The sequence below is a fragment of the Archocentrus centrarchus genome, assembly GCF_007364275.1.
Source record: "Archocentrus centrarchus isolate MPI-CPG fArcCen1 chromosome 18 unlocalized genomic scaffold, fArcCen1 scaffold_23_ctg1, whole genome shotgun sequence".
Classification (NCBI taxonomy): Eukaryota; Metazoa; Chordata; class Actinopteri; order Cichliformes; family Cichlidae; genus Archocentrus; species Archocentrus centrarchus.
The window spans coordinates 8,968,903-8,982,041 of NW_022060145.1; the positions used below are offsets into that span (position 1 = coordinate 8,968,903).

Genomic DNA, 13,139 nt, shown 5'->3' on the forward strand with positions numbered 1-13,139 from the left:
AACGTTTCTCAGTGCACGAGTTCCCGGCATACAGATTATATCGACGCACGATGTCAAAAATTCAGCGGCCGCATCGTTTGAAGGACCCCGGCCCACGTCCTTCGCAGCCCACGAACACCACAAAGGCCGGAAGTGAGCGGCTCGCCTTCATATCAGCGTCACCTGCCCTCACCTCTGCGTAGCTCATGTCGCCTAGCAACCGTGAGTGCGAAGCACAGCTGTGTAAAAACAGCTGGTTAAACGGAGAACGAACTTTTTCTCCTTTTTGTGGTTTAATTTTAAGTCTTTAATTCAAAATAAGCTGTTAAAACAAGCGAATGATTAATTTCCAACTATATTAAGTGAGACATTAATGTTGAATAAAACTATCCAGTTATGAACTTTAATTTCAGGAGTTTGCTTATCACAGGAGCACTTCCAACCTTGTTGGTCTGTGTAGTAGACTGGTGGGAAAATAAACAAAATTTTGAAGTTTAAGCTTATGTATATTGATTTATTCATCAACCAAACTTAAATTAATATTTATCATGTTAAATGTTTAAATGTGATTAAAATGCGATTAATTAATTACAAAGCTCCTAATTAATTAGATTAATTTTTTTAATTGAGTCCCACCCCTAATATATATATATATATATATATATATATATATATATATATATATATATATATATATATATATATATATATATATATATATATATATATGCACAAAAGGAACACAACATATGGAAAACAAGAAAAATACTTTATTCATGATAAACAATCTGTAAAATTTACATTAAAATGCATTAAGTCGTCAGATTGCAGTCGTGTTAATCAGCACATAACGTGGTTCGAGGCACTTGAAAAGCGGTTATTTAAAAGCTACAGTTAACTTTTTTTTTTCACAAGTCCATTTTTATTTGGTCATTTTTCGCTGTTAAGTCGTGTATAAAGGCTTGCACTGCACAGGGACTCCTTGCTTTGAATGTAGGACAAGTCTCGGATCATGCCGGGGAGGGAATATGAGTCCAAGGGTGGACGCAGCGGAAACACGGGCATCAGTCCTGATGTCATGTATGGAGACATAAAGCCTGCCATGCCGCCGTTAGTAGAGGGATAGCCCAGCCGCAGGGGGCTCACGCCCAGGCGAGGGCTGAGGCCGTACAGGGTGTCTCCCCCCGGGGTCGGGGGTATGTGCAGCGGGGAGAAGGCAGACTTGCTCCCCAAAGCACCGAGACCTCCGAGCAGTCCCGCGGAAGGCCTGTGTGCACTGTTATGGTCAATTTTGTTTTCTTTGGAGTTCAGCACCAGCTCAATGGATTTGACAATGTCACCTTTGCACGTTCTCACCATAGTCTCCAAGGTGTCCCGTTTCTGATGGGGGAAGATCTTAGCCATGATGTCGGTAGGGTCACGGTCCGGGCTCGGATACTCCTTGGGCTTCTCCGACTCGCTCCCCGACTCTGGATCCGAGGAGGGAAGCGACCTCTGCGGGCTCTCCGTGTGGTCTGAGCGGTGATCTGTCGCCGGGGATTGACTTTCACCGTTGTCCTTGCTGGGAGACAACTCTTTCTTGTCGCTTGGAGAGGGCAGCCGAGGGGACTGGGGTGCAAACAGGGGTCGACCCATGAATCCGTTGTAAAAGTTGTACTTGCTTAATTTGTCATCTGAAATATGGATAAAAGAAAAACAAGTGCTTTTAAATTATATGCGTACTAAACAATCCGACCCTGCTAAGAGAAACTTTGCTTCTAACTTCACTAAAACAGCAAAGGAAAAACAAAAGGAAAAAGGAAGGGAAAAAAAAAGGAAAGGAAAAACATAGCTGTGTATTAAACTATTAATGAGGACGGAAAGGAAAGGAAATCAAGGAACTGTTCAGATTCTTTTACAAAATTTTCCAAGTGAATATCTTACAACTCACCATCTTTCTGCTTCTCTGTTCCAAAAACATCAAAACAGGGAGCTGCTAAAGTGTTGCTGGTATTTGCGGGCACCGCGGCGCTTATGGGTGATCCCTGAGGAATCCCTGCTTCCCCTCCGATCCCGGCGCAGGGGTATAGGAGCCGAAGATCCCGGGCCTCGCTCTCTTCCTGAGCCTGCTGCCTCCTCAGTGCCACCTGTGCGGCCATCACCCGCTGCCTCTCCGCTATCAGTGTGCACTTTGCGCACACGCAATCTCTCCAGCGACAAAAGCGCTTGTGGCCTTTCAGCGCAGAGACCACGCCGTGGTTCCTGCATCTGGCACACTTTGGGGTCCGGGGATATCCCCTCTCCAGCGCGGGGTTGCAAGCCCGGAGAAAGAGAGGCGGAGGGCGCAAAAGCGAAGGCGGCACCTGCAAGCTACCGAGCGAGCTGGAGGTGTGATCGGTCAGACCAAGGGGTCGGATCCTGTTTTCCATCGCTCAGGGGTAAAAGTCTGCGAGTCCGGCCAAAACTATTAACAATATTGTCATTCAGAGTCCTCTGAGTGACTGATGTCTCTCTACTGCGCTGGTACCCTGAACCAGCCTTAAGTGTCTCCTCACCAGGTGGTTTGACTTGAAATACAACACCCTCGTCACACCCCTTTCCGCTCAAACTTCTTAATACCCTATCATGTTTATTTGCATCCCGGATGAATGGTCTAATCTGCAACTGCATGCAGCCATAGAGTAAGAAAACTTAAACCTTGTTAAGACCAGATCAAATATGCCCTTAAGCGCATATTTTAAAAACTGCGCTCTGTGTCAAATGACATGCAAATGTGCATAAACTTTTGAGCGTTTTCAAAGTGTTTAATATGCAGTAGCAGTCACAAATCAGGTCAGCCTGTGACAAAACAAGCATTTTCAGGAAAAAAAAAAGAAAGAAAGAAAAACATGTTGCCTCGGGTCAGCTTCCATTTGGTTGCCCTAATGTGTGATGAATATTCAGTTAGGATGCTTTTTTTTTTTTCTTTAACACAACAATGGGCCTAATAGCCACAAAAGAAACAGGTAATTATCTGCTTGGTTGTTCTGTTGAACAAATTACTTTGACAAAAGACCCATCTGTCAACAAACACCCAGCGAGATTGGTGAATACCTAATCACACCTTGTCACATGTTTCATTCATTTCCCCTCCATTCAAACGGGATCCAGTTACACGCACCAGATTGCGTTGCCGTTATGACAAGAGAAGCAACTTGAGCATAATGTGACAGGCGCGGTGTCGGTCACCAAGGGGAACGTTACAAACAGCATTGTTAGCCAGGAATCTGCACATATATGTGGGTGTGTACGTATCATAATGCAAACACCGCTGAAATAACTCCTTTACCTTTGCTTTCTGTACTTTGTCCAGTACATTGTCCAGTACTTTGTCATTTGTGCCACACTTATCTGAGCTGTCACGTGCAAACACAGTGAAACGTAAATGAAGTGTCAAAAATGATACTGGCCTCCTGATCATCTACAGAATTATGAGTCAGCCTCCCCTTGCTCTCCCTGTAGTCCTGACTCCATCTGAATAATGCGTGTGAATTAAAGAAATAAGCCCCCCCCCCGCCCCCCTTCCCAGTCCCCTGGTGGCTTTTTATTGAGATAATGAATCCCTGATGGGTGTCTTTGAGGAAGATCTACTGTGGAAGAGGCAAGGGAAATTGCAGACATGACCATCGGTGATTAATGTTAGTTATCACAAATGGAGACTCATAGGTGTTTCAACTTGCTGATAAAAGAAGATAACTGTTTTTGAAACTAAATTATCTGAGTTGCTGGTACTTTTTTCACGTCTTCTTCCCACGGTTGCGTGCTTTGTCATTTCCCAAGTGACGGATCTTATCTGAAAGCTATTTCTCAGTGCGGGGAGAAGCTATACCTGCACACCTGCACACAACCGTGCTTGCGTAAATACTAAGTGCAGACATACTGTGCAAAAAAACTCTTGACTTGTATACCGGCATTTCTTGTAAACTAAATAAATAAAGCATCCAGATGATGATTTGTACAGATGAGGCTCTGAGAAGCGAGTCTGCTATTTGCAGAAAGATGTTCCATTAGTTATGGGCCTTGGTAGATATAGGGGCTGGTGCACACTCACTCCAGCCGTGCAGGACAGGAAGGTTATCTGAAATGCATCCATCAACACAGAGTGAGTATGCTTAAAACATAAATAAATGCCAGTGATGCAGATGCAGTGTGGACGCACACACAGATTTTTTTTTTTTTTATCATTTCATCCACTGTGAAGTGGAATTTGATGTTTGGATTTGTGGCTGGCAAGTTTATCCAGACACATTAAGCTGCTCCCACCTGGCTTCTTCTTCTTCTTCTTCTTCTTTTCTTTTACTGTACAGACCACTTAGGTGGTTTATATGGACCACTGACAGCTTTATCATGGATGGAGGTTAGAAGCAGCGCTGCATCATCCCTGTGTAAATGCACCTCACTGTATTTTGAGCTTTTTGTTCCAGTCTTATTTTGTAATTTGGGGGGGCAAAACCAGCCTCCATAAACTGGATTAAAGCCGTGGTGTTATATTTACTGATTTACTGCTTCTTCTGTTTGTCTGTGGATCACGGGATTGCAAGGCTAAGTCAGGCTGGTTATTTAAAGTGCCTTTAAACCATATCACCCCCAACTAGTTTAAATCATAATCTTATACACAAGAAACTAAAATGCACCACTGTTATCTCCGCCGTGTCAAAAAGCTTGAGTCTAGTTTCACATTCGTATGGATCATCTGGTTTTATTTGGAATTTTTCAACCTCATCACCAACACAGAACGACGAGATCAGCAGGGATAAGTCCCGTTAGAGTAGATATGGGTAGACAGTGTCTTAATTGTGTTCTTAACAGATCTGCTCCTGTCAGATATGGTGTTTCATCACAACCATGTGCCTTCCAGGACAGGCTTTATCAGTGCAACCTCTTATCTGAAGCAAGGTGGCTGCTAATCTACTCCCAAATCTAGCAAAACCTGATTATGTCTCCCACTGTCAGAGAGATGGGGGAGTGGAGGAGGTGGAGATGTAAGAGGGTAAAGCGCAGAGAAAGGGAAGTCACCATGTTGGCTTCTGAACTGACAGTTTTCCTTCTATAGTGTCCTATATTTTGGATATAATAATGTATATCTATAAACACCCTACTTCGTATACTTGGATCGGGCCCAGAATTTGCAAGTCTTAATGCGCAAAGGGAAGAAAATCAGATCATGTTACTGTTGCCAGCTATGAATCAACATCAGCAAAGAGATTATGACGTGGCTCGACTTTCTGTGAATTCAGCTCTAAGACAGCAGCATTGTTTCTGAACGTACGCCACTCAAGTTACAACAAATTCCCCTCTCTTTCAGCATGCAAAAGGTCACGACCTTCATGTGCTTGTTTTCTCATCTGTCACTTCACACCCTTGTCGCCTAAGTGGCACACAGCAGCCTCCACTTCACTGCTGCCGGGTGAGTGGCCGCCGATGACGGTCGAGCTGCTTAAACTGTCACATTCTAAAAATAAAAGTGAGTTTCCTTTTTCTATGAATGTAGCTTTCTCTGCACTTCAGCCTTTTATGTCACTGACACTTTTTGTGTTAGAGCTCTGTGGAAGTAAAAAAAAAAAAGAAAGAAAGAAAGAAATTTGTGTTCCATGTGACGTGTGTGGCCTCAGCGGAGTTCAACAAGCAACTTTGCTTTTAGTGGAGCTTTCAAGAATGTTGCCTCTGTTTTTATTTTTGTGCCAGGGGATGTTGACTGTTGCTGTGCTGTTGGACTTGGTGTCTCTGTTTACAATGCCTGGGGCACAAGTTACGCCTTTGCCAGCGCAGCATCCTACGGAAATGTTCCGACACAACTCTCTGTGGAGATCAGACTAATAGCTCACTTCAAGGTGCAAAAAAAAAAAATCACACTGAAATGTGTGTGGAGAGCTGTTCTAAAATAAATCTTATATTATGCAGTAAAATTACTCATAGTTTTGGCCTATATAAAAATAAATGAAGCCTCCAGCCTGAAAAGTGAACCCGAGGTAATTGTGAACCTGCTTTATATCTAATGGCCAGCAGGGGGCGACTCCGCTGGTTGCAAAAATAAGTTTGACTGTATATAAGACTACGAGAAAATATACCTAACTCTCACTTGATTTCTTACCTCAGTAAACATTTTCCTGGTAAGTATATGTCTCAGTCACTAGGTCCAAATCTTCTTTAATACCGCGCGGTGTTTGTTTTCTAAATTATAGTCATATTTAGTATAAAATAGATGATAATCCAGGGTATGCTTTAGGGTGAGGCTATTCTGTGACTGATAAGCAGCTACCTTATGAGCATGCTGTGTCGTAAGTAGGGCTGAGTACCTCTCACTTTTGAAAGGTACAGATACCTAGAATTTGGTAGCAGTATCTAAGAATACCTTTTTTTTTTTTTTTTGGTAAATTACTTCCCATGAAACAATCATTTCTAAATTTCTTCTGAAAAAAAAAAAGCACATACCTCTCAACTGAAACACTTTATTACTTATTTGAGTCATTTTACACACCACACAAAATAAAACCTTTGTGTTTCCTCAATTTAGATGTGCTGCCATGGCCAGCTTTGTATTTTGCACTGAAAATGTTGCAGAGTGCTGTCTGAGAGCCAGACTCGCAGTATTCAGCTGATATTCTCATGATAGCTGTCACCACTCAGACAAAAACCTCTGCGTCAGTGCTGGTATAGCAGTGGGAGAATTTGAAATAGGAAGTAGAGAAGCAGTGGAGGGTTTTCTATTTTTCTCAAAGTTTTCATCAGAAAGCCTCATCCTTTCTACCAGTTGCCCTTAAAGCTAGAGATGACCTAGTCTTAGGGTTGGTACTGAACTCTAGTTCAGTTCAGTGTTAGGGGTGCTATTTTTTGGTACGTCTCTCAGGCCCTGTCTGCACATGGATGAGTGTTTTGGTAAGCGTAGCTTCTATGTCTCTTGCCCTTTTCATTCACATATAAACAGCATTTTAGGTTTTAGGTGACTAGTGAATTTTCCATGGTCATAATTTTTAGTGAGTCAGTTACTGTGTTTCCATGTGGACAAAAAAAATGGAGCGTTTGTCTTGCAACATCAAAGGTGTGCGCCTTTATCTCCTTTTTTGACATCACACCGTGCACCGTGCTGCTGTTTATAGGCTTCTGGTTGGACTACATTTTTACAAGGTTACAGTAGCTTTGACATGGTCTCAACAGAGCTTGACATTTTTTGTTGTTTTATTTATGACAGAGATATTTTTCACAGTGAAAATCTACCTGTACATGTGGGCGTGGCCTCAGTGAGAACCACCGTTTGCCTGTTCAGAATGAGGTTGTAGTAAAGTGCTGTAAAGAGTCAGATGTTGTCCAGGAAATACATTTTAAGTTGTAAATTTTTTTTCTCATTAGCCAAAACTAGCATTTGGTTAGTTGCACAGTGAATAATAATTGCACCCTGGTAACAAAGACAAATCAACAGCTACTTAAACTGAAGTACTTTGAAATAGGCAGCTGTTGTGCTTTAATTATATTATTTCTAAACCACCACATTTTTGAATAACCTTTGTTTGCCAGCTATATTTACTACAGAGATGACAGAGATGCACAACTTTTTATTTTAACACAACGTACAATTGCTGACCTAACTAGTACCAAGCAATCGTCATTGTTTTACATTTAGAAAATATTATTTCTGCCTTCATCTTTGTAAGCTGCAAAATTCCACTGCTGCTTGTTAAAAAAAAAAAAAAATCTATGAAATGTCATATGATACCTGTGTATCATATGAAAAATCATACAACCCAGATCAGGGTTTCTGTTTTGTAAAGATAACTGGAATCTTATTTCACATATATACGCAGAGAGGAGAAGCATCCGTATTACACTTGTACACACACCTGTGCATTTGAATGCATGGGACAATAGAATTTCTTTTAGCTTCCATGCCTCTCCCATCAGAGTTTATATGCTGTTATCTTTTACCATCTTCTAGTCCCCTATTCAATATTCTTCCATCCACTCTGTGTCTCCTCCTCTCTCACACCTTTATTGGTGGTCTGAGCCTGGTAGGTATCTATCAGGGCCCCTCACTTAGTCCGGCAATGCTTCAGTGCCAATGAACAATGGTGGGCCAAAGACAGTGAAGTTTGCTCATGAGTGCGAGTGTGTGTGTGTGTGTGTGTGTGTGTGTGTGTGCGTGTGTGTGTGTGTGTGTGTGTGTGTGTGTGTGTGTGTGTGTGTGTGTGTGTGTGACAGGGTGGGTGGGTTGTGTGCGCACCCCTGGCTATGTTTTAAATCATGCATATTACATCTGCATCAACATGATGATTGTTTAAGGAAATGCAGGTTCACTTTTGCATGCTGGTTCACTCCAAATGTGCTTCTATATACATTTTATAGTGTTTTGTGTGTGTGTGTGTGTGTGTGTGTGTGTGTGTGTGTGTGTGTGTGTGTGTGTGTGTGTGTGTGTGTGTGTGTGTGTGTGTGTGTAAGGGTGTTGGGGAACATTAGTGCCTTGAAAGGTTCGGGTCATCTGCCAGTGAATGCAGCTTAAGCAGGTTAGGATTGAACCCAGACCGTCCCTTGTTCTAGTGTGCTTACTCTGGCTACACTCTCTATTTGTTTCCCGTCAGTGGCGCTTCTTTACTCAGTGATACACTTGCAAGGAGCGCTTAGCAGCTCAACAATGCATAACTCAGTGGCAGATGAGCACAATCCTTTCAGAGGGATTTGAAGAATCAGGTTTCTGCAAATGCTTTATGATTTAAAAAAAAAAAAAGATAAGTGAAACTCGATAGAACGTTAAAGAAGATATCACCTGGGGAAGAACTCACTGTTAGTGCGTCACGATTATGAATACTTTAACATTTCTGTGCAGTAAGCTGACATCGCAGATATTGTACATATATACAGGAGCTTTCAAGCAAGCTGGGCAGAATAATTGCAATAGTTTGTCTCATCCCTGAGCTGAAAAATAATTCCAGCCCATGCACCTCTAAATCAGACCTCCAAAGCGTTGTTTACTGCAACTCGAGTGAAAAGATCTGTCATCATCCTAATGGGAAAGGATTCTGGGTAATTTCTGTTTGCTGAAGAGATTTCCTCCAGCTGTGAGGGTCTTCAGATGCCTTCGGTATCCGATTAGGGAGCTGTAAACATCCTCTGAGTACACAAAAGCTCATATTCGTCCTTAGAAATTAAAAATTGATGACGGCCAAGAAATTTAATGATGTGCACAGTTGTGAAAAACTATCCCAAGGAGACTGGTGTTAGAAAAGCAAATGTTTGAACTTCTTTGATTGAGTTCATACAAACGAATGTGTCAACAGCACAGGAAAAATTTGATTTTTCAATCACTTATTTAAAAAAAGAAAGAAGTAGAAGAAGAAGCTAGTGTTGCTGCTTTTTGAGGAAATAACATCTTGCAGGTGTTTTGCGCATCCAATTTCTCTCACCACTCCAAGCAAAAAACTTTCCTTTGCAAAATGTATTCTTCCCACCCGCTCTACCTCCAACACTTCACTGGGATCCAAACGTAAACTTAGGTCATTCCTTAGGTCTTAGGTCATTCCTTCATTTCTTCTTTTTGAGCCATTCCTTGGTGGATTTGCTAGTTTGGTAAGGATCATCAGTGTGTTGAAAGGTACTCTTCTGGTCTTGCTGTCACTGCTTGAATCAGTGGCAGCAACACAGCAACACAACCCTCTCTGCTCTCTTATTTTAGTCCAAAAACACACCATTTCTGATGTGTTTGTCCAGAGTACTGGATTCCAAAAGGCCTAATCTTTGCCTATATATTCACTGGCAGACTAAATTTGACCTCTGATGCAAGACAAATTTCTGTGATCTCCTTCTGACTCTAAAAGCATGCACTTTGAAAACAATGATGAGATTTCAGGCTTCTTTGAGAAGTCTTTATGCATCCATCCCTCTCCCCTGCGGGGACCACCGGTCCCTGACTACATTTGCAGTTGTCTGAAATCCAATACAAGATTTATTTCAAATAAGTTCAAATTATTTAAAATGCACAGTTTGGCGATTACCTTTAAAGACAAATACTTCATATGCAACCTTATAAGGTACACACACACACACACACACACACACACACACATATCCTGAAGTAAGAGTTTCAATGTTGCAATACCAGGTAACACTGAAACAATCTTAAACATGTCCGCGTTGCAATAAGCATGTTAAAGGTGCAGGGGAGCGTTGAGAACAAAACGACAAACAAGGAAAAAAGGAGGCGACGCGTAAAGAAGAAGGTGATTGTGATATCAGATGAACCTAGAGCACAGGGAGAGACATCAGTGCTGTACATCTCTGCCAGGGTGCTATGGGAAAATATTCTAGGCTTTCAGAAACAGACAATAACAGCTTAGAAATTGTTAAACATTGTCTCTGATAGCGACTGGCATCTGCAAACAGATCAGAGGGGAGCTGCTGCAGAGAATAGAGGGAAAATGAAACCAGAGAAGCAGAAGCTTTTAGCACTTAGTTCATGTCCGTGCTAGTTGTGTCCAGTATGCTGCAGACATACATAACAGAGTCATTGCTACTATTAAAGGAGTACTACTTTTTAAAGAGGCCACAGTACTAGACTTGCTTTAAAGCTCATTTAAGATATTTTGAAATACCAACCAAGCCTGCTTTGCCTTCTTTGCACCCAGCATGCCCCAGACTTCATGTTTCACATGAACTCTATCCATTTCTCACAATGGAAGCCATTGAGATGTGATAAATCTGTTACAGATGAACAAAAAGATCACAATACTTTATTTTATCTCGTCGTCTTACTTGGCGTGTAGTCAAACGGCGGTGCAGAGAAGCACGTATGCAAACATACACAGTGTTACACTTTCCATGTGTGGCTGAATGGAGACAGTTGTTTATCGCAGACTAAATGTTAAATTTCATACACATCACCCCAACTTTAAATGGCTGTTGTAGTTCGCTTACTCGATTTGATCCTGATTTTTGTTTAAAAGCCGGATGAAAGTTGGGGGCTCTGTGCTGACATCACCTACAGGTACACAATATAACATCCTGTGCAAAACAGAAAATAACAAAATAAAATGCAGCACAGGACACCGAGTCTTTAAATAAAAGCCAAGCTAGCATTGTCCTGGTTCTGTTAACAAGAAGCCAATGGAGTTGCTTCTCATTGCAGGCCTGAAGCTGCTTTTTTTCTAGGGAATGAGTTCACTTTAATTGCCATATTAATCGTTCACCTTGGCTGTTGGTGGTGTTACTAGAGTTGGCTCATTCTAGTATTTTGGGACTCAGAAAGGTAGGCTTAAGTAGGTCAGGCAAAAGACTTTAATGTGTCATGCTTCACACTTTTCCATAATCACATAGTCATAACTACCAAATGAGTTTCTGCTGTCACTTCTTGTTGCACTCTCAGCAGTAAATTATCGCCTTGTTCATTTACAGCAGTAAATCTCCAGCACTGGGCAAACTTGTCCAAGACTGCCGTAAAGGAATTATTTAGCAGCATTTTACATGAACGACGGGCAAAATGAAGATCCTTCTTTGAGGTAAGACCGTTTCCATCCCATTTAGCGTATTTGGCTTTAAACCATAGCAGCGTGCATCTACATGGACCGGCACCTGTTTATGGTTCAAAGCTGCTGGGAACCACAGCGAGTCAGGTACAGAGGCAGAGGAACAGATAACAATGTGCTCTGCAGTCTATTCAGGACTATAGACTGCAAAATGCTGGCTGCATGCAGATGAAACTCTGATAAAGGAAAACTACAAAATACAGCGCTGACCACAGGTGTGAACAAAGCCCTATTTTCAAAAACACTTCCCAAATGAGGGACTGCACTGATCTTTGGGGGAACGTTTTGAAGAGCCTACTCCTTCCCATCTACAAAACTGAAGATAAATGGAATCTTTTATCAGTTTTAGATGTTGTATAATTGTACAACAGGATTCCCAACATCAATGCGGGCTTCAGAGTCTAAGAACTGCAACCATAGGTTCACAGGCTCAAGAGAATTTATCTGATCATGAAGCCCTGAATCACAAACACAGCTTATCATCGTGATCGTTCACATTTTGGTTAAGATCTTCCTTGTGAAGCTTTGGGAGGTGTGAGAAAGTACTCTGACATATTTGAACTTGTGAAACTGTTTACAAACTGCACAAAGCTTTGATATATAAAAAAAAAATTCCTTTAGTAGATGATGAAGTCTGTGAAATGAACAGTGTGCTCAGCCAAACTCAGGAGTAAAGATACAATTATATAATCGATCAGTAGTGCTGCAGCACCGGCACTAATGTGTGTCCATTGTTGATATGCAGTCAGTGACAGTAACAGGAAGGATTAAGCAACATGTGAGTGTTTCCATTCAGACAGGCCTCTGGTATGTATCAGCACTCTGTGTTCCACTGCCAGAACCAGTTGGTTTTATCTTGTGGGAAACATGGTTGTATTTTTGTTGTTGTTGTTGATGTTTTAATGGATGACTTGGCAGATTGGGATGTTTTGATCTGTTTAGATTGAAATAAAACAATCTGGGCACTGTTTAAAGTGAAATAACTCACATTATTAGTCGTGCATTAAAAACACAACCTGCAGATACTGAAACGATGCTCTGAGCGGCTGATTGTCAACAGGCGACTCCTGTTTGACCCAATAGACATTTTTATGGCTCACTGAAAGCTAAAAAAAAACAAAAAATCACAGTCTTCACAGTCTTGATCGTTGTTTTCTTGGTTGCTTCAGTTCAAACTTCTTGATGGAAGGTGTTATAAAAATAACCTTTAGAGCAAATCTTTTTCTAGGTGCTAAAAGAGAAATGATGAAGAAAAAAAGCTGTTAAAAACACACACGCATTAATCTTCACTATAATATAGAAACTGGATGCAGTGTTGTGTGTTGTGTGTGAAGGCAGAACCGGACACTGATCTGCTTTATTGCAGCAGGTACCAATCTATCAAAATATGCATCCATCTTTCTGCATTAATAAGCAACAATCAGAGTTTAATGTGAGCTGGTTGGATAGTTTTCCTCTGCAGTCCTTTGTTAAAATGTTACAGACTCATGAATGCAAACAGGACAACGACTGCAACAGTGTCACAACGTAACAGCACAAAATGTCAGTACAAATCAAGCAAACATAACGGAGTGATACAGCTGCAGGTGATATATTTACTGAAATAGTGGTAAAATATTTTTTATTAATCTGATT

General features: G+C 41.4%; 1 protein-coding gene across 1 annotated transcript; it reads right to left on the minus strand.

The window, feature by feature from the left end:
- Positions 1-835: 835 nt before the first annotated feature.
- LOC115775193 (doublesex- and mab-3-related transcription factor A1) lies at positions 836-2,441 on the minus strand. The gene is made up of 2 exons (XM_030722742.1): positions 1,910-2,441; positions 836-1,652 (listed from the first exon to the last, which is right to left on the minus strand). Exons 1-2 carry the CDS (start codon positions 2,385-2,387, stop codon positions 910-912), a joined length of 1,221 nt encoding a protein of 406 aa, XP_030578602.1. The 5' UTR covers positions 2,388-2,441; the 3' UTR covers positions 836-909.
- Positions 2,442-13,139: the final 10,698 nt, after the last annotated feature.

What these genes read in the sequence shown, in the direction of transcription:
- LOC115775193 (XM_030722742.1), bottom strand. Translation starts at nt 2,387, where the DNA reads ATGGAAAACAGGATCCGACCCCTTGGTCTGACCGATCACACCTCCAGC. An exon ending in AACAGAGAAGCAGAAAGATG is followed by an intron (nt 1,653 to 1,909) that starts GTGAGTTGTAAG and finishes TCCATATTTCAG; the next exon opens with ATGACAAATTAAGCAAGTAC.